Below are 22,242 nucleotides of genomic sequence, written 5' to 3'. Positions count from 1 at the left end.
ATTTTATTTGCATATTCATTATTCAAATAAAATGTTGCCAGTTTGCCAGACCATGGTATAAACAAGGTTGGAAGAACTGTTCCACACAAAGGATTTTTTTTTTTTTTTAAATAATGAGCAAATCAAGTAATAGGTTTCAACCAGTGCGGTACTGTGGCACAAAACTAGCCGTGTACTGACCATTTGGAAATTTGAGTATTGTTAGTTATTGCAAAAAAACCAGCAGAAATCAGCTTGTACTTTATATATTACATGTTTATTATGGGTGCACTTTTTTGGAAAATTTACATTTTATGAAAAATCAGAAGTATTTACAATTTTTGCAAGATAAATTTGTATTGTTCTAATTTACACTCCAAAATAATAATAGTCGCAAACCTCAGATCCTTTAGAACTGTTTAAAAATTCATTTTCTCAGACAGCTAATGAGGTTATTACTGTCTACATAAGCAAGAACCAGCTTGCTCCATAGATTTCTCATCAAATATCTAATCTTTTCACAATGTCTATGGATTTGTTTACAAAAAAGTCTATATAAGTTTGCATGGCCTCAAAATTGTAACCTGCACCCACTTCAAATGTATGTTTGATCCCTCGGTATGAAGCTAGTTTAAAATTTAAGTAATACTTGATTAAAAATGGAGAGCAAAATAATTCTTCAATTTCAATAATAACTATTCAGATTAAACACACTGTTTGATTGCAAAGCAGATTACAATTAAGATTCCAGTAAAAGACTGTACCATTTTAAATGACAATTACAATAAAAGTTAGATATTCTAAGTTATGTACACCATTCAGTAAAGAGTAATATTTTAGCAAATTAAGAGCGATACGTACTGCTTCAGTCAAATTTAATTCAGATTTGTTATAATAAGGAATATATATAAAAACCACATACCATGTGGTATACTGCTTCACAATGAATGCTTTTGTAAGTAGTGTGTAACATGAATCAGAATTTACGTGTCTACAGGTCCTGAAAATTGATCAGTGTAAAGCATAGCAGTCCAATTTGTTAGTGACTTTACATAAATGATTACACTAAATTTTATTGCTTCCAGTATAATAATTCTGAATACAAAACATTTTTTAATTTCTGCATTTAATAAGGACTTGTTTAACAATATTAATACATAATGGGCCTTTGAAGTTAGTAACTGGTTTTATGCAATGCTACCAGTGTGTCACTTCAGATCACTTCTCTATGCAACAATACAAACATATAAACTGGTAGTTTTTAAACGCCATTGAAGTTAATAAAAAAATGGCAGCATTTTGCTGCTGGCCAAAATATTTCTCACAAAGCACACATTTACATTCATGTCACATGTCCATAAAGCACTTAAATCATTTTTCAAAAACTTAGTAGTCAGAGTGAAGGGAAATGCTACGTTTTAAAAAAATATCCCGTTTTTAATAATTTTTATGCATCTTCAAAATTCAAACATCTTTGGTGATATTAAAGTTGAAACTGACACTGAGTTATGTGATTATATCAAAGCCTTGAACTATGCATTTTCCTCTACAATGGCTGCATTTATTGTAATTACCTCATGAGGAAGTAAATCCAGTATTTTAGACATTTTACAAAGCAACCTCCAGTCACTGTAAATTTACCTTCTAAATTCCAGTCAAAGGAATTTTCTGAAGTTCTATGCATTACACATAAATACCACTGTATGCAAGAGCCAGACTAAAAAAGGAAGTGAGGCACATCAATGATAAATTGGACAGGCACAGTTTAAAAAGTTTTTAAAAAGGCACAAATGTTATGTATAATCCATATAAAAATAAATTAAGTCTACAGCATTAATTCAAATAATCATAACTGTCATAAAATTTACTAACAGCAGAAGTATCTTTTGCAATTTTTTAACACATTGCACTTTAGAAAAAATTAAATCATATATATAAAACAATTTACACTAATATATGGTACAAGAGAATCACATACTTTTTGTATACATCTCTTTCTAACAAATTTTATGACACAAAGGCAACATAAGTGGGAGGAGGGATTATCTTTCTTTCTGCTTTGCACAATGGCAATTAAGGAAACTGAAAATTTGTATTTGAATATTACTTATGAAAGCTAAAAATATTTCGTGCTTGCTTTCCTTTAAGTTTAATGCTTACATTATAATGTAGTTTCATACATTTTCAGTACAGCTAATGATTAGTATTCTGACTTAAGTTTATATAAATTTACTAAAATCTGAAGAAACAAGTTTCCCAAAGATTTCAGTTGATCATTTACAGTGTTGAAGTTCACTTCAGTGCTATTATAAAGTAATATTTTTCTAAAAATGACTTTAGAAAAGTGCATTTTTTTTGTTTTGTAGTGAGTTCCCAAACAGTTCCAAGTTTAAAAAAATTAATGCATGTTAAAATAGTGTGAGAGAGGCAGAAAAAATAGAATAAGCTTCTTGTTGTGCTCCTTTGATTCAGCGATTTCCACAAATTCATCAGCAATCTGCCATATATCGTCCTATTAAAATACAAATAACCTCTTGCAATTATAATACTTACAGTAATTATGTTTTACAATAAATAAGACCATAAAAGATAAATTAAAGTTTCAGTATTTTCCTGGAAACAGTGTTTTGATTTCATGTATAATAAGCACCAATAGCTGCTTTTATTACGTGTGTCAGTACTCCATACTTAATATACTAGATAATTAGTAGGTGAAGTATAAAACTAATACATTCAGATAAAAGTCATAGTCAAGTAACATTAGTAAATCATGTTAGTTTAAATATATAAAAATCTCAATTTCTTACCAGTAGCAAATCTCTTCTTAACTAGGGAAAGCCGATAGCCAGCGCCTACCAGCTCTACATCTACTCCTGAAAGGGTGCTTCCTTCACTAATGAACTGCACTGCAAGTGTAGCTGGTTTACTGGGGCCTTCTAAAAGATCAAATTTTGCCCTCAGGGATCCAGAACCTATAACAATGACGACAAAATGCCTTGAAATTGTAAATTAAAAAAAAAAAAATCCATCTCACAAAATGCAAGTATTAGACAGTGCACTTACATAAAGATCTCTAATTTCTGGGACTATATGTGTGTGTGTGTATATATATATATATATATATATATAGAGAGAGAGAGAGAGAGAGAGAGAGAGAGAGAGAGAGAGAGAGAGAGAGAGACTTACTTCCCTCACATCATTTGTCTGTTTTGTCCAGTACTTTGCCTAAGGCAGTGACCAATTTATAAGGATGCTTCAGAGAAGCAATGTGGATGAAAATTTTCTTCCTGAGGTTCAGATGATATACATGAAATATATTTGAATCTCCTCTAAACTGTTTAAAACTGCAAATGTTACTCATCATTTAGAACCCAGGAAACACAGGCTGGTATGGCCGTTGATAGGTTATCAAGTTCAGCCTCTTGGGCAGAGGCAGAACCAAGTAAACCAACACCATCCCTCACAGGTGTTTAACTTCTTAAAAGTTCTTAAAATCTTGTCCTCCAATGAGGATTACACAATAATAATAGATTATATCAGCAATGGACTGCATGAGTGGCCTTCCTTCATCCCAGTGGGCTGCAAGACAGTCCTAACCAAGATAGTCTCCTGGGATAGGGTAGTTTTGCTAATTGCACTTGCGTACCTAGAATTTGCGAGGTATGCCAAATGAACAGTAGCAGCATTTTGATTAGATGCAGTGTGTGTGGACGGCTCTTAGAGAATGTTGTGTGTAACCAGCATGTATTTTGCTTCACATGTCCTTGCTTTATGTGCAATCACTTTAGTAATACAGTATGAAAAAAACCTACATGGATGGAAAGCAGCAGAATCTGGCAATCTTGTGCATGAGCAACAATAAGCTGCCCTGGGTACGTCCCATCCTTAGGACAGTTGGGGTGGGTGCTGTGGGGTGGCCACTCCATTAGTCCTGTGGACAAGATGGCTCTGCTTGCCTGCAATCCCCTCCGACCCCAGATAAGGAAGTTACTCACCTTGTGCAGTAACGACTGTTCTTCAAGGTGTGGGTCCCCATGGGTGCTCCACTGATGGTGACAGGTGATCCCTGGAGCTGCAGTTTGGAGCTTTTTCCTAACAGTTTACAGTTGGGCTGTATGCGCGCTGTAGGTGCCTTGCGCTGCTGACAGTTTAGTGCCTCGTGCAGCAGCCCAACCCCTCCCGTCCAGTTCCTCGTCTATGCCTGAGTTAACAAGAACTCTGAGTAGAGGGGAAGAAGGAATGGTTGTGGAGCACCCACGGGGGGACACACCTCAAAGAACAGTCATTACTGCACAAGGTGAGTAACTTCTTTTTTCTTCTTCAGGTGATGTCCCCGTGGGTGCTCCACTGATGGTGACTACAGAGCAGTATTCCGTAAGGATGGTGGGATTCAGAGTTACTGCTTTGTGGCGGAGGACAGCACCACTGTAGCCACTGCTGTATCATTTGTTAGTTGAGGCATAATGCCAGGCAAAGGAATGGTTGGATGACCATGTCGCAGTGCTGCATATGTCCTTGAGGGGCACACTGTTCAGGAAGATGGTAGATGTTGCAGTAGCACAAGTGGAATGTGCTCTAGGTGGGGCTGGTAAGTATTTATTGCGAAGAGCACAGCTGTGTCGTATACATGCTACACTCAGTTTGTAAATCTGTTGCATTGACTTTGGGATACTCTTGGATTGTTCCGCAGTGGATAGGAAGAGGTGTGGGGATTTGCGGAAGTGTCATGTTCTGTGAATGTAAAAGGCTAGAGCACGTCAAACATCTAAGTTGTGGAGCATAGCCTCTCTGTGGGATGTGTGAAGCTTTGGATGGAATGTAGGTAGGACTATAGGTTCATTAATGTGGAAAAAGGTGCTGACTTTGGGCACAAATGAGGAGTGTGGTCTTAGAGTTACTTTGTCCTTAGTAAATATAATGTACGGTGGTCCTGCCATGAGGGCTCCTATTTCATTAACTCTCCTCACAGAGGTGACTGCCACCAAGAACAGCACCTTCATAGTTAGGAGTGGGAATGAGCATGTGGCCATAGGATCAAAGCGAGGCCTCATGAGACAGTATAGGACTAGATTTAGATCCCATGAAGGTGCTGGGCGGTCCTGTGAGGGAGAAAGAGGTTGTGGAGACCCTTTAGAAATCTCCTAGTGATCGGGTGGGCAAACATAGATGAGCCATCGACCTGCTCATGGAATGCCATGATCACTGCTTAATGCACTTTGATTGAGGAGATGGATAGGCCCTTGTTCTTTAGATAGTGTAGCTATTCCAGGATGAAACGGAGAGGAGCCTAATGGGGCTCAATCAGTGCCCATCAGCACCAGGATGTGAACCGTTCCCATTTGTACAGGTAAGTCTTTCTGGCCTCCTACTGTGAAGGAGGATGTTTCTTCTTCTGAACATTGGGCTTCCGACCCTTGGAACCATAGAGAAGCCAAGTGTGAAGGTGTAGCGTGTGTGGCTGGGGATGAAGTAATTTGCCCCCATTTTGAGAAAGAAGGTTGCACCAAGGTGGTAGTGGTATAGGTGGCTTGATTAACATGCGCTGAACCAAGTCTGTTTGGACCATGACAGGGCTACTAGGATGTCTCGTGCTGTGTCTGATCAGATTTTCTGTAAGATCCTGGGGATCAGTGGGACTGGAGGAAATGCGTAGTGCAGCGGTTTGTTCCAGGCGATTAGAAATGCATAACCCTTGGATTCCTGGCTGAATGCTGTTTGAGAGCAAAAATGGGTGCACTTGGGAGTTGTCCCTGGTTGCGAAGGGATCTATTGGTGGGTAGCCCCATTTGTGGAAAATAGATTTTGTAACCATTGGATGCAGCTCCCACTTGTGGTCTGTGGGGAAGCTACGACTCAGAGTGTCCGCCCTGACATAGTTGAGCCCCAGTAGGTATGATGCTTTGAAGGTAACTCTATGTTGGATACACCAATTCCAGAGGAGAATCACCTCTGCACAGAGGGATGGAGAGTGAGTGCCACCCTGCCTGTTTATATAAAACGTGGTCCTTGTATTGTCCATTAGGACCCACACTGTGCAGTTGGTGATAAAGGGGGCAAAGTGCCTGCACGCATTCCTGACCGCTCTTAGCTCGAGAATGATATGCAATAGAGCCTCATGCAGTAGACACTTTCCCTGCACCGTATGGTGTTGCACGTGTGCTCCCCATCCTATTAGTGAGGCATCCGTGGTAATCTGGACCGATGGTTCGGGTTGAAGGAAGGAGACCCCCGCAAGGAGGTTGTAAGGAGAAGTCCACCATCTGAAAGAGTCTTTTATGTGTGTTGGGATGGTGACTTGTTTGAAATAGTAACAAAAAAGGAAACAGCCAATCTGCAACAAGAAAGTGTGAAGTAAAGAGAACACCTGAGGCAAGAGATATCAGATCTGCGGCCAAGGGCGGTTAGAGAGGAACTGTGGGGGGAGGTTGGGCTGCTGTGCGAGGCACTAAACTGTCAGCTGCACGAGGTACCTACAGTGCGCATGTAGCCCAACTGTAAACTGCTAGGAAAAAGCTCCAAACTGTGGTGCCAGCGATCACCTATCACCATCAGTGGTGCACCCACGGGGACATCATCTGAAGAACCACCAGTGTGATACAACTGTACCTTCATCACCCTAATCCTAAGGCTTGGTCTATGCTACAGATTTATGTTGGCATAACTATATCACTTGGGTATGGACAATCCAAGTGCCTGAGTAACTCAGTTAAACCAAATGAACTCTTGGTGCAGATAGCTATGTTTACAGGAGGCTTTCTCCTATTGACAGAGCAACTGCCTCTTAGGGAGATGGAGTACCTACACTGAAGGAAGCAGCTTTCCTGTAAGTGTAGGTAGCATCTTCACAAAGTGTTGCACTGGTGCTGCTGCAGCACTATATGTATAAATAAGCTGTAATATGTCCTGATCAGACCGGGCCACAAAAGGGACCCAGATTATATCACCTTCTCCAAGAGCTCTGGCTCAATCCTAAATACTACCTAGATTGTGAGACTTGGGGTACATCTACGTTACACAGCTTTTAGTGAAACTGCAATGTTGCTAACAGTCAGAAAGTGTAAACATTTCTTGTTGGCACTTTTGCCTACACAAAATTCCACACCTAGTAGCAGCATTTGCTTTGTTGGCAGGAGACCACTCCTGTGGACAAAGCACTGTTTACACTAGTACTTGCCACAACAAAGCTTTTGCCATTTGGTGGATGGGGTTTAAGCACCTGTGAACTACAAAAGCTTTGTGCCAATTGGCAGTGTAGCAGACAAAGCTCAAGTCTGTGACTGAGAGACTCTGACTCATCCTCCTGCCTCCATCTTTTTTCTTCCCTACCTTATTGCTTCTTTTTCCTATCTCTCTCTCTCCTATCTCTCTTTCCTTCTGGTATGACTTAGCCATCCCAAGACTGTATATTTTGCAACATTGCTGTGAGCCTGTAACCAGAAAGCACACATGCCAAATAAAAACAATACAAAACACCACCACACACCCCACAGACAACACCCATGTGCTCTAGTCTAAAAAAACCCATTCTGATACTAGTTTGTCTAGTTTTGGAGTGGTTAAGAACATAAGAACGACCGTACTGGGTCAGACCAAAGGTCCATCTAGCCCAGTATCCTGTCTGCCGACAGTGGCCAGCACCAGGTGCCCCAGAGAGGATGGACCGAAGACAATGATCAAGCGATTTGTCTCCTGCCATCCCTCTCCAGCCTCTGACAAACAGAGGCCAAGGACACCAATTTTATCCCCTGGCTAATAGCCTTTTATGGACCTAACCTCCATGAAATTATCTAGCTTCTCTTTAAACTCTATTATAGTCCTAGCCTTCACAGTCTCCTCCGGCAAGGAGTTCCACAGGTTGACTACACGCTATGTGAAGAAGAACTTTCTTGTATTAGTTTAAAACCTGCTACCCATTAATTTCATTTGGTGTCCTCTAGCTCTTCTATTTAGGGAACTAATAAATAACTTTTCTTTATCGGCCCTCTCCACACCACTCATGATTTTATATACCTCTATCATATCCCCCCGTCTCCTCTTTTCTAAACTGAAAAGTCCCAGTCGCTTTAACCTCTCCTCATATGGGACCCGTTCCAATCCCCTAATCATTTTAGTTGCCCTTTTCTGAACCCTTTCCAAGGCCAAAATATCTTTTTTGTGGTGAGGAGATCACATCTGTACACAGTATTCAAGATATGGGCGTACCATAGTTTTATACAGGGGCAGTAAGATATTCTGGGTCTTATTTTCTGTCCCTTTCTTAATAATTCCTAGCATCCTATTTGCCTTTTTGACTGCTGCTGGTATAGTGTGTGGAAGTTTTCAGAGAACTGTCCACGATAACTCCAAGATCTCTTTCCTGATTTGTCGTAGTCAAATTAGCCCCCATCATACTGTACGTATAGTTGGGGTTATTTTTCCCGATGTGCATTACTTTACACTTATCCACATTAAATTTCATTTGCCATTTTGTTGCCCAATCACTCAGTTTGGAGACATCTTCTTGGAGTCCCTCACAGTCTGCTTCTGTCTTGACTATCCTAAACAGTTTGGTATCATCTGCAAACTTTACCACCTCACTGCTTATCCCTTTCTCCAGATCATTTATGAAGAAGTTGAAAAAGACTGGTCCCAGGACTGACCCTTGGGGGACACCACTAGTTACCCCTCTCCATTCTGAAACTTTACCATTTATTCCTACCTTTTATTTCCTGTCTTTTAATCAGTTCTCAATCCAAAAAAGGACCTTCCCTCTTATCCCATGGCCATGTAATTTACACAAAAGCCTTTGGTGAGGGACCTTGTCAAAGGCTTTCTGAAAATCTAAGTATACTATATCTATTGGATCCCCCTTGTCTGCATGTTTGTTAACCCCTTCAAAGAACTCTAATAGATTAGTAAGACAGGACTTCACTTTACAGAAACCATGTTGACTTTTATCCAACAATTTATGTTCTTCTACATGCTTCACAATTTTATTCTTTACTATTGTTTCGACTAATTTGCCCGGTACTGAAGTTAGACTTACTGGTCTGTAATTGCCCGGATCGCCTCTAGAGCCCTTTTTAAATATTGGTGTCACATTGGCTAACTTCCAGTCATTAGGTACGGAAGCCGATTTAAGGGATAGGTTACAAACCACAGATAATAGCTCAGCAATTTCCCATTTGAGTTCTTTGAGAACCCTTGGATGAATGCCATCCGGTCCCGGAGATCTGTTAACATTAAGTTTTTCTATTTGTTTTAATACTTCCTCTAATGACACTTCAATCTGGGACAGTTCCTCAGATTCATCACCCACAAAGGACGGTACAGATTTGGGAATCTCCCCAACATCCTCGGCCATGAATACTGAAGCAAAGATATCATTTAGTTTCTCCACAATGGCTTTATTGTCCTTGGTTGCGCCTTTTATAGCTCGATCATCTACGGGACCCACAGGTTTTTTAGCAGGCTTCCTGCTTCTAATGTACGTAAAAACATTTTGTTATTTCTTTTTGAGTTTTTGGCTAGCTGTTCTTCAAAATATTTTTTTGTTTTTCTTATTACATTTTTACACTTGATTTGACAGTGTTTATGTTCCTTTCTATTTATCTCAACTAGGATTGGACTTCCACTTCTTAAAAGATATCTTTTTGTCCCTCACTGCTTCTTTTACATTGTGGTTAAGCCACGGTTACTCTTTTTTAGGTCTCTTGCTATGTTTTTTAATTTGGGCTATACATTTAAGTTGGGCCTCTATTATGGTGTCTTTAAAAAGTTTCCATGCAGCTTTCAGGGATTTGGCTCTCGTCACTGTGCCTTTTAATTTCTGTTTAACTAACCTCCTCAGTTTTGTGTAATTTCCCGTTTTGAAATTTAATGCCAGGGTGCTGGACTGCTGAGGTGTTCTTCCCACCACAGGAATGTTATTATATTATGGTCACTATTTCCAAGCGGTCCTGTAACGGTTATTTCCTGGATCTGATCCTGCGCTCCACTCAGGACTAAATCGAGAATTGCCTCTCCCCTTGTGGGTTCCTGCACCAGCTGCTCCAAGATGCAGTCATTTAAGCCATTGAGAAATTTTATCTCCACTTCTCTTCCTGAGGTGACATGTATCCAGTCAATATGGGGGTAATTAAAATCCCCCATTATTCTAGAGTTCTTTATTTTGGTAGCCTCTGTAATCTCCCTCAGCATTTCAATGTCAGTATCGCTGTCCTGGTCAGGTGGTCAGTAATATATCCCTACTGTTAATTTCTTATTATTGGAGCATGGAATTACTATCCATAGCGATTCTATTGAATCTGTTGATTCACTTAATGTAGAATCAAATGAAATAAAAATATTATCTTTCACATACAGTGCCACTCCGCCACCCACTCGGCCTGCTCTATTCTTTCGATATATTTTATATCCTGGTATGACTGTGTCCCACATTTTCCTCATTCCACCAGGTTTCAGTGATACCTATTATGTCAATCTCCTCATTTAATACGAGGTACTCTAGTTCACCCATCTTATTAGTCACACTCCTAGCATTTGTGTAGAAGCACTTTAAAAATTTGCCACTGGTTATTTGTCTGCCCTTCCTTGATGCACTGGATTCCTTTATTTGTGGTTGTTTGTCTGCTCTGGCCCATGGTTTGCCCTCTCCCCTCCTTTCTTTCTGACTACAGCTCAGAGAATCTCTATCAATAGATTCTCCTCTAAGAGAAGTCTCCCTCCGATTTATGTGCATCTCCACACCAATCGGCTTTCCCCCATATCTTAGTTTAAAAACTGCTCTACGGCCTTTTTAATGTTTAGTGCCAGCATTAATCAACTAATGTTTAGTTGATAACATCTTGTGGTATGCCTATGTAACTTGCAGCCTTGTTGCTGGAGAAAAAGTAACACCACAGAGAGAAGCCAAATTTTCTACCTGTGCTGTTCCCCCCCCCCCCGCCTCCTTTGTGTGTTGATTTTGTTGTGTCTTCCAGGAAACAGGATTGGACTCTACCACCAGCAGCAATAACAGCTCTAACTCAGCTGAATTAATCTGTTGCCTTTCCTCTGCAAAGGGACAGTTATTGCAATTTAAGGGACTGTGAAACAAAAGGTTTTGTTTTCCTTCTTAATCTAAACACTCTCTACAGCTACAGGGAAAAGAGAACAAGTGATGTTTTGAAAGTGAAAACCTTATCTAACACTCTATATTTCAAATGCTTTAACTGATTTTCCTTTTTTTCTGTATCCTTAATAAAAAGGTCCTAAGTAAACTGAAGCTGTATGCCAAAACTCTGAACCTTGTTTAAATCTCAATAGCAGGAAGTTTCAGTCACGTTAACCAGGGCTGGATTAACATTTTGTCGACCTGGCACCAAACATATCTGAGAGTCCCCACATGTAGTTGTATCAGCTCCTTCTGAATGTGGGCCTGGAGTTGCACTGCCACTGGTGCTATAGTATACCCTGGGGTGGATAATATTTTTTGATGAGGGGGCACTCCAAGAATTTGGTTAAGTGGTCAGGGGCTGCAATTTTCTATAATATTAATGGAGGGAGTGTAGGATCTGGGACACAGTTTGGGTACAGGAAGGAGTTCTGGGCAGGGAATTGGGGTACAGAAGGGGGTTTGGGTTCTGGGAGGGAGTTTGAGTTCAGGAGGGGTTGTGTTTGAGCAGCAGCATGGGGGGAAGACAGCTCCTCAAGAGCCAGTGCTCACGGGGGGCTGGCTTTCATAACCCTAATATCTATATAATACAATTACTAACAAAATGCTCAAACTTACCTCCATTCTCTGATTTTTCTGAAATACTGGATATTTTCCAAAAAGCTTTCATCTGTTCTGCATTCCTAAAAGCAAAACCTAGTTACTGACCAGTAACAGAAACTTATAAAATAGATCCCTGCCTCACACCCATTCACCTTGTGACCCCGGAACTGCTGAAAATAGTTATGTTAGCAGTGTTCATGGTAAATTGGGTGCTTGTGCAGCCGCTTGGGAGAGATTTCAATGCCTCCAGCGGATTAGCAGAGCGCTCACAGCTAGCTTTTTGTTTCTGCTGGTGGTGTGCTTTTGCACATGCCTCTGTGCACATAACAAAATTTATTCCAAGCATGGACGGAAACAATTAGCGGGAATATTGGCCATAAGAAAGGATCCTTTTCCTCAAGCTACAGAAATTATAAAAAGGCATTCCTTTCTTCTTTCCACTTTGCCCCCCAATTCAGCTGTCTGAAAAATAAGTCTACAAAGAGGCACTGGTAGAAGTGGATAATCGAGGCTTTGTGGAGGTAGTATATTTAAATACTGGAAAGTTATCTCATTTACTCATGCATAAAATTACCTTCCCATAAATAATCTCTGAAGAGAGGTTAAGCAGCAGTAGCTGAAGAAGGTGGAGGAGAGACCGTAAAACAGTTCTCCCAAAGCAGACATGAGAACTAGCTTAAGTATCCAAAACACATATCGACCTATATGTAGATATGAGAGTTGACCAGAGGCTGACAACTCCATTTTGTGACAACTTCTGTGGTTTTGAAATTGTGGTTAGGGTACTAGCCCAGTGTGTAATTGACAGGTTCAGGTCCCTGCTCTGTCTGATTCAGAGAGAGTTTTTCATTCCAGATCACCCCATAATGGAGATGTATACCCCAGAAAGGCAACAAAGGATTAATCTGGATCTGAGGGGCAATTATATTACCTAGCTACCTAGCTGCACTTGGGGGTGGGCCAGGCCAAATTAAAAATGAGTCTCATCTGGGAGAAAAACTGGGTGGATAGTATAAAAGGAGGATGTCTGGAACAGAAGGAGGGACTACAGGGAGAAAGGGCAAGGAATTGCAGTCACTTCAGGATTAGAAAATGGAAGGACCAGGAAGGGCAAGGAGGAAATGTGGTAGGGTCGGTTCTGGGTCCTCTCCTTCCTGAGTAGCAAAGGCTGGTTAAAAAGCCAGGAGAGAGAAAGAGCAGCTACCAGGCGTGTCTGGGCTGCCCCGCTGCCCGAGCCCCGACGCGGCTTTGCTCCGCGTCTTCCTGGTCTGCAGACCAGGGAGACGCGGAGCAGCTTTTCTTGCCCCGGAGTACACGGGCAGCGGGACCGCAAGGTCCCGCAGTCCATGTCCTCCGGGGCGAGAAAAGCTCCGTTCGTAACTGCGGACCCAACGTAAGTCGGATCCGCGTTAAGTCGGGGACTGCCTGTAATTTCAAATGAAATGGCTGCTAGAAAATGTTACACTCAGTTTAGTGCAAAATACAGCTAGGGAAAAATTTGTCCAAAAAAACAAAGATAGTTGCAATGACCTGAGTTACTATACTATAGTTGGAATGAATGCATGTTTTCAGTTTGAATTAATATAAATCGACTGGGCATTGTCTGCGGTCTGGAATGAAAAGTAGTATTTCTAAAAAGATTACATACCATCAAGGCTTTTAAAAGTAGGTTACAAAAGTGATTGCAAATCAATTTTTCAGTTAGATTTCTTTTTGAGATTCACATGACATTAACAAGTGCACTGAAAATAAATAATTGGATAATATAACAGAAATGCACTGAACTTACCATTTTGCAGGAGGTAGTGACTGCATGTTTGTTACTCCTCCATTTACTGGTACAACAACCTGTATGTTAGACAGCATACTAGGTGCAGTCATAGACTCTGGGTTGTATTTGTAATCCACTCTTACATCAGTAGTGCTATCATTACATTTCCAGTAAGTTGCAAGATTCAAAGGAGTGGATTGGATGCCATTTGAGGATACCTTTAAAAAAATATTTTTTTTTAAAATAGCTATTTACTTCACATAAGGATGCACACAATTGAGATTCTCTCTCTAATCATGCCTTGTAACTGAAGGGGATATTCTTGGGTTAATTAAGAACAAGATTCAAGGCAGACTGGGGCTTGGAAGCTTTTACTTCTTAATACCAGAGACTGTCTTTGTTAGATACATTTTTTTTTATGGAAGGGATGGAGTGGGGTTTAACCATCACACCTCCAGCCTCCAAATTCTCTTCCCTTTCTGGATCTTCCAATACAAAACATTGGGGTCAGGCTAGTTTTCATGTTGTTTTTTGCATTCTACATCACACTGAAGAAATCTGACTGGAAAGGTCCTATTTCTCCCCTCCAGTTGTGAACCGTAATAATTTACTTGACAGAGGGTAACTTAAAGTCATGCAACAATTAGCACAAAAATACTATTGGAAACAAATATCAGAAGGGTAGCCGTGTTAGTCTGAATCTGCAAAAACGACAAGGAGTCCTTTAGCACCTTACAGGCTACCAGATGTACTGGAGCATTAGAAAACAAAATTTGCCAAACAAGTAAAGCATAGACATGGCTGCTCCTATAGGCTGACCATGTCACATACACCAGAGGCTCTTTGTATCCCCACAGTCATCTTACAAGCTCCCTGTGTGCAGTTGTCCTCTCCTTTTCTATTTGAGGGACATGCTGCTATGGTCTCCCTCATACCTGTGGATCTGTGTGCCCCTAATGGCTCCCTCATGTCTGGGACTCTGTGCTACCCCATTACTGCTTCCTGCACACCAAGTTACCCCATTATCTGCCCCCTTATGCTACTGGCTCTGTGTGACCCCTCATTGTCTAATACTAGGGCTCCCCTATATCCTTTAGGAGTTCTTTATGCTCTCCCTGCATCCCAAGGGCTCTTGGTGCCCTTCCATACTTCCCCCACATACTAGTGTCTTTCACATCCCCCCAGCAAGGATTCTGAGTGGCCCTTTCCTTCCTCACCCCATGTTAGGGGCTTCAGGTCTCCCACACTCCCTACCATGTCAGGGGCTCATGTGCACTCCTATTGCCATATCACCAGGTGTTGTATGCCGCCCCCCCACCTCCATGCCAGAGACTCTATATGCCTCCCATGACCCATTTCTTTCCCTCCCATGCACTCTCCTTTTCAGGGCATCAGCTTTTTAAAAACTGTATTGGAAGATAAGGAGAACTGCTATCCAAGTAGAGGTTTATGGATGCCATCAACTGGTCCTTTGATCTATAAACAATAACAGAGCTGCTGAATAGCAGTTGCTGGGTCTCCTTGGGCTCACAGAGACTATGGGGAAGATTCAAAAGAAAATATGCAAATTCCGTAGGAATTTGAACATCTTCTTCCAATCTCAAGTTAAAGTAGTTTAGATGCTTTTTTGGGGGCAACCCCTCCCTCCTTTCGAGAAGATGAGTAAACCTCATTTTTTGAGGAAGAGCGGCTTTTTGAAAAAGGGGGAGGTTGCCAACAAAAAGTGTCTAGACTACTTTCACTTTTGAAAGCTCAGCTTTCAAAAGTGAGATTGGAAGAAGATATGAAAATTGCATATCCTCTTTTGACTCTTCCCCGTAGTCTAGATATAGCCCTTGTGTCCTCATTTGTCCTTTTTGATTTTTCCAGTTTCACCAAAATCAACAGGAATATGTGTAGAACATTTCCTGAATTTTTGGAATTGGATAGATGCAGCATTCAAAAGTTACATTATAAACAATCAAATTGAGTATAAGCTCTCATTTCTGACAAAAGTCAAAGGTTGGAACCTTGCATAAATGTCACGTGCTCAGAGCAAATATGAACAAACACAAATATCATCAAGCCAGAAGCAGGAGCAAGAAAGCACCAAGGACAAAATTTGATCCAGCATCTAGGTGAGGTTCTAATGTTTGGAACAGTCTAATGCCGGTGCAGCTTAAAACCCATCCAACTAAATGGTGACAATCTTCCTCTATGCCCATACAAACAATAATTCTCATAGTCTTTTTACATGTGAGATATGCAAAAGTTCCTTAAAAATCTCCAAATAAAAATATAATTTTACCTGATATTTTAAAACATCAACATTATAATAAGAAGCAGATGGATTCTGCTCTGATAATTTCTTGAGGTAGACTGTAACAGCTTGCATGTTCATCCAAAAATCTTTTGTACTGGAATCACTTTGTGACTGGTCACTACATGTGAAATGAAGATAGGAATCAGAATACAAATATCAGTTTTCTTATTCTGGATGACTTAACATTAAGTAGTAGATCTTTCCCTTTATTTTTTTTACACTTTTTTCAATCACAGTAAGAGGTTGCAACATAACTGCATCTTTCAGAATATTAAGGAACATCAGTTACCTATTCAATACTGGCATTCAACACACATTCACAGTCCTGGATTACAGCTGAATGCCAGCGGTACCAATAATTAAGGCTGTGTCTGGATTGTACCTTCAAGCAGACATAATGTTAAACTGCCATACAGGTGATACCTTGCAGGGAAAAATCTACAAAAGTGTCTTTAAAAATAAATGTAATCTAATCTAATATTATAAAAACACTAAAATGCCTTGATCGCAATGTGGAGGTTTCTTACCTGTAACTAGAGGTTCTGAAAGATCTGTGGTCCCTATGTCTATTCCACAAATGGCATGCATATACTCTAAGCATCTGAGATCAGATATTTCCAGCAGATAGTGTCCATTGGTCCACGCCTGTACTCCACTCATGCTCTGTACTGAGATTAGAAAGGACAGTGCGGAACAAAACTTCTTCAGTTCCTTCTCTTTACTGCAAATCCAGTCATGATCCAAAATAGAAGAGAACAGCAGCAGACAGTTGCATAGAGATAGGGACATATCTTGAAGAATCTTCAGATACATGTAAATAACATGCCTTTCTTTTTTGTGTGGCAGTCTCCACGTGTATGACTGGTAAGTAGTATTCAAGGTGGGAGTGAGAGGATGCAGGAAATATAGATGTCTAACACTGCTGTCTGAATAGCTGAATCTCAAGAAGAGTCCGAGACTAAGGCATAATCCTTTGTGAAGGCATCGATGGAATTCTAGGTTGTCACCTAACAAAGTACTAGTACTGGTACTTTTCAAAGACATATTATTGATTTGCATGTGCTCTAGAAGAGTAAGCCGTCCCACACAGCAATGGAAGATGCTACAACTGGTAACAGTGATATAACTGGGGCTCCACTTAGAAAAATCTCTGAGCAGATCGCATCTGTCGCTGTGAGTTCTCTCATAACTATTTTTGCTGTAAGGTGCTTCCCTGTTTCTTTACAGATCAAACACTAGAGCCTGTCTGATGTCAAGAGAATTAAGTCTTTTAATTGGAAGCATGAGGTCTGTGAAGAAAACCAGTAAGTGAACAGGTTTATTCATACAAACCTCAGAAGTAACTTTTGCAATAAATTTTGGGTGGTGAAGAGAAACCATCTCCTTGTGAAATGTGTTATATGCCAAGTTGGTCAGCATTGCTCCAAGTTCACTCATGACTTCTGGCTGACATGATGTCAATAAAGGTGACCTTTATGGGCAGGTGGGACATCAAGCATGTGCCCATGATTCAATGGGTGTCCTGGTATGCACTAATAGTATACAACTAAGATCCCATGGCAAACACTTTGGGACTCTGACTGTTAGTGGGTTAGTAAAAATAGAATAGCCACAAGATGGAAGGCTCTGGCTGCTGCTATAAGTGGACCTGCAGCAAGCTAATGAAAAGTCCTGATGGTCTGAGGTTGAGGAGGTAGTCTAAATGGCAGGAATACCTGTTTTGGGGAATAGCTGTGTCATGGCTTAAATCCTCAACTTGGCACTTCGAATATAGGTAATGTGGGTTGGCTAGGAAACTGAAAACTATCAGATCCCATCTCCATGGTTTTCAGAGACAAAAAAAAAGTTTTCCTGATTTCAGTTTCTCCTGAAATTCAGTAGTATTGCCACCAAGTGTATCCCTTTTTTTCAGGAGAAAATCGCTTGGAATGTCTTCACTGAGAGCAACCCTCTATTCCCCAACTTCCTTTCCTCTAGGAGTAGGGTTGCCAAATGCTTTAACAAAAAATACCGAATGCTCCCCCCCCCCACCAAAAAAAATGGGGAAAAAAATTCTGTTGAGAAAACAAAAAGGGGGAGACCAAAGTTGTTGAGGAAAGCAAAATAAGACCTCGACAGCAGTTAAGCAAAAAAAAAAAAAGAGTCAGCATGGCCCCTTTAAAAAGAGGCTTTTTTTGCCAGTGGCCATTTTGTTTTTCTGTTCTAGCCACAAGACAAGCCCCTATGGAACCAGGTACCGGGGGGGGGGGGGGGGGGGGGGAAGGGCGGGGGAGGGAGCTGGGCCGGGTTGCTGAGTGTGTCATAGGGTTTGCCAGGTGTCTGGTATCTTTGTCTCCTGGCCGGGGGGGGGGGGGGGGGGGGGGATCAGAAAATACCAGACATTTTAGGTGTCTGGTATTTTCTGAATTTTTTTTACCGGACAGGAGGCGAAAATACTGGACTGTTTGGGTCAATACCAGACACCTGACAACCCTACCATAGAGTTGGAAAACAAACAAGGACACTCTCGCAGACAATAATGAACCTGTACTCTATCTCTGGTAATGTGTCTGCAGCCAGGCACTTAAGTTGAAGGACACAAAAGATCAACCAATACTGGTTAACAGAGCCAAAAAAGGAAACACTTATTATTAAAACAAGAGTAATGTTGCAAATATAGTCTTGGTGTTTAAAAAAAACCCCATGAATTGAAAGAAAACTCAGGGATTCTCCCTGGGATTCTTGATTACAAGGGAGGACGGGTGCATGGGGAAGGACAATTAACCAGCTCAGACAATTTCCAAACCCCAAACAAGGAAAATAATAAACCTGATGGACTCCCTAAACCTTTTCCTACTCATGCATTCTGATGAACCCAGGGGATCTGTTTGGGGTGTGTGTCATTTCTTCCCTCCGTGCCTGGAGAAGATTCCTGTCTCTCTCTAACAAAGGAGAGTGATAGAAATGTATCCGTGTTAGTCTGGTGTAGCTGAAACAAAAACCAGGACTATGTAGCACTTTAAAGACTAACAAGATGGTTTATTAGGTGATGAGCTTTCGTGGGCCAGGCCCACTTCCTCAGATCAAATAGTGGAAGAAAATTGTCACAACCATATGATTGTATCCTTTGGTATATATGGTTGTGACAATTTTCTTCCACTATTTGATCTGAGGAAGTGGGTCTGGCCCACGAAAGCTCATCACCTAATAAACCATCTTGTTAGTCTTTAAAGTGCTACATTGTCCTGGTTTTTGTTTTAACAAAGGAGACTCCTTCCTCCAGTTTGAAATTCTTCAGCTGCATTTCATTGGCTCAATGCCCAAAGCCCCCTCCTACAGGTGCAGAATAGCTTAAAGTTATCTTAACTTTGCCTTGCTCTCCAGGTAAGTTAGGCTTTCCTTTGCAGCTCCCATTCATGACAAGCTGCTTGTGTTAGTCAGGTAGAGAACTGCCTCCATTTAGCTATATAGCATTTTCTGAAAGTCTTTTCTGCTGTAATTGAGAACAGTTTGAACAACCTCTGAACACATATATTTTTGGTCTGACACCCATCCAAATACCAGCCTGTGAGGTAAAAGAGTCCAGGTTGCAAAGTCTGCTCTTGCCATTCTCCTGACTTGGCAGATCTGGGAAGGGTTGGATGCTGATGGGAGACTGGCTGATGTTCAAAGGAAGTATGGGCCAATTGGGTATGATAGAATGACTTTGTTTTGCTGTGACACATCTTTCACAGAATATGTGGTAGCAATAGGATGGGAGGAAAGACATACCTCAGATGGTCTGTCCAGGATAGGACAAGGGCATCACACTTGGACTCCTTTGGATGCTCTGGAGCTCCTTGCTCCTAGAGCATTATAAATTGAAATTTTTGTTAGTCTGGGAGACAAATTCGTCCCAGGAAAGCATTCCACAGTGAAGTGAAGATTTTATTCAAAGCAGAACTGTGTATTTCTCAGTTATGGTCTGTGGAGTGGTGCCTACTGAGATTATCTGCCAGAGAGTTTTGCACACCTAGGAGATATGTTGCAGTGAGAGAGATGTGGTTCTGGATACAGTAATTCTGTAAGCACACTGCCTCTGTGCAGAGATGAAGATTTTACTCCTTGTTTATACATATTGTTTGATTTTTGTTCTGCTCTGTAGACACAGCCTTAGAGGGTCTATCTGGCCTACCTCCCAGTGTGATAGCGATGGCTTGTCTGGAACATAAGACATGGCTGATAAGAGGTTTTGGTTTCTACTAGCAATATTGTTGGTACAGGTGGATAAATGCTCTGACCCAATGAATATTCCCTTTTCCTTGAGTTGGTTTCTTTTGCTGGTGTTGAGATGTCCCTCAGGCGAAGCAGACTCAAAAGGAAAGAAGACAGAGGATAAGGAAGGGCGAAAACATGCTCTCAGAGGGAAACAAGTCTTAGTTCATCCCAGAGCATGAGGTGTCCTAGTGGCTGGAAGCAATGAATCCTATGTATCTATGGGCATGGTGATCAGCATATCCTTCCAGAAGTGAGTAGGTGTAAACAAAGAGGAGTTCAACCTGGAGCTCCCAGTCTGTGCCAGCAGGTGATACCTCAGCTTCAGAGCTGGAGCCAGAACAAAGGGATCCTTTCTCCGGTGATACCTCAGCTTCAGAGCTGGAGCCAGAACAAAGGGATCCTTTCTCCTTTGTGCCTTATTGTCATGGTCAGGAGGATTAGGCAGGTATGTCCTTAGAACCCAAGAACTAGGACTCACCTGATTTGGACAGAATCAGGGAGGGATCCTTTCTTTTAGGATCAGATTGAGAAGATGTGTCCTTGTATCTCTGAGAGTCCCCTTACTCTTGTTAGAGCTGAGGTGGTGATTCCTGAGGCATAACAGCTGTAGCCACTGCTCCAGAGCTCATGCTTGGAAGAGGTGCCGCTTACAGACTGAGTTAAGTGTATTGAGGAAGGAGGAGGGGAGAAGTGTCTCACAGACCTTGAACACTTGGCATATTCTTCTCCCCAAGGAGATGGTCTTCAAGGCAGGGAAAAACTAAACTACAGTAAAGTATACACAGTTGTTTTTCTGGTTATGAAACAAGATGCAAAGACAGCTTCAGACACATAGTATTCCTTCAAGGTGGTAAGAAGGAACCGGAGAAGCAACACTGCTTCTTACACATGTGCCACCTGTGGAATACCTTTATCATCACACAAAGAACATATGTTAGGGCCCAGTGTCACTACCAAAACGAGTTTAGGCCATGTTTTTCCATAGGCTATCATACTTGGATTTATTAAACCTGAGTTTCTCGTGTTTGTAATCTTTGATTCTGATGCCATTATTTATATTTTAATAAAATAAAAAAGTCACCTATTTATTACTACTGGGGACTTTGTCTTAATTTAAAAAAATGCAAACTAAAATAGCCACTACCCACTGGTCTCTCCCAATAAAACTCCCCACCTACTCAAATGTCAGTTCCTGTTAAGGCCCTTCCTCCCCACAAGTGCCGAACAAACAGTTCTTACAACATGTCCTGATAATCAAACAATTACTCTCTGAACAAGTGGACTTAATTATGTGTTACATTCATTTTGTAAGTTCATTCTGAATATAGGACAAATATTATGAAAATCAGACAAGAAATTAGTTATCTCCTATTTCCCACCCCCTTGGGGAAAAAAGGTTATATACATCCAGTGTATTTTACACTACTGGTTAAGACTGTGCCACTATTGCCAATGTAAACTTTATTTTGATAGGCTGACCTGTCACTATGAAAAATTACTCCATACTACTATTGTATATAAAGTCTGACAATAAGATGCTATATTTTTATTACAACAAAAATCAAGAAGCTTTGGTTCAAATTGTCGTTTGTTTGCAAGTTTGGAGAGGCAAAAGCAATTAATATATTCCAAACGATGTTTCCCCTCAAATAACTTCAAACTACTTGATTCAAATTCACTTTTGCTAAGTGAGTAAGTATATTTTGGTAGATTAAAAAAATGAGTTAAGATGTTGCAATTAATACAGATAAGAAGTTTTCTGACAAAACAGAAAATTAGAAAATGCCAGTTCAACAAATGCAAAACATCAAGGAATCAGTATGAATTTGGGTTTGACAAACTTGCATTGAATCACAGGGAGGGATCTATTGGAAACCTACATAGTTCCCTTAGCTTTTATGTTCTATGGGGCTCATGGGTCTGAGGCAGCTTTGGTATGGGGACTGTCCTGACGCCAGAAACCTCTGGCTTACCATGACCATGGAAGCCCTGTTATGTGGATTATATGAGTCTGCAACTCCATGTGGTGGGTTTCCAAAATTATTTTCTGAAGAGATTTCTAGTTTGCAAGAAATTTCAAAACACTGAAATTTCTCGTAAACCAGAAATTCTTTCAGGCAGTGCTAACTGCAGTTTACAAACTAGTTACTCTACTTGGGCACTGCTTCCTCCCCCCTTTAAGAATTTTCAAAAGTCCTTTAGCTGTGGATAGCATAT

The 22,242-nt window shown here is 40.9% G+C and overlaps 1 protein-coding gene and 1 long non-coding RNA gene across 10 annotated transcripts in view; one reads left to right on the top strand and one right to left on the bottom strand.

The window, feature by feature from the left end:
- The window catches only part of LOC106732099 (uncharacterized), a 90,150-nt gene that overhangs the window by 42,463 nt on the left and 25,445 nt on the right, over positions 1-22,242 (top strand). For all 5 annotated transcript variants that reach the window (XR_012904840.1, XR_012904837.1, XR_012904839.1 and 2 more), the window contains one exon: positions 17,017-17,093. This is a non-coding gene — a long non-coding RNA (uncharacterized LOC106732099). The remainder of the gene's footprint in view (positions 1-17,016; positions 17,094-22,242) is intronic.
- FCHO2 (FCH and mu domain containing endocytic adaptor 2) overlaps positions 235-22,242 on the bottom strand; it is a 223,517-nt gene continuing 201,509 nt past the window's right edge. For all 5 annotated transcript variants that reach the window (XM_075932247.1, XM_014574166.3, XM_014574168.3 and 2 more), the window contains 5 exons: positions 15,775-15,907; positions 13,506-13,705; positions 11,732-11,796; positions 2,787-2,951; positions 235-2,491 (listed from right to left, as the gene is read on the bottom strand). In XM_075932247.1, the coding sequence (XP_075788362.1) occupies positions 2,469-2,491; positions 2,787-2,951; positions 11,732-11,796; positions 13,506-13,705; positions 15,775-15,907 (586 nt within the window). In that variant the 3' untranslated portion in view covers positions 235-2,468. The remainder of the gene's footprint in view (positions 2,492-2,786; positions 2,952-11,731; positions 11,797-13,505; positions 13,706-15,774; positions 15,908-22,242) is intronic.

Source organism: Pelodiscus sinensis, chromosome 6, assembly GCF_049634645.1.
Source record: "Pelodiscus sinensis isolate JC-2024 chromosome 6, ASM4963464v1, whole genome shotgun sequence".
NCBI lineage: Eukaryota > Metazoa > Chordata > Testudines > Trionychidae > Pelodiscus > Pelodiscus sinensis.
This window is presented reverse-complemented; position numbering and strand designations above follow the sequence as displayed.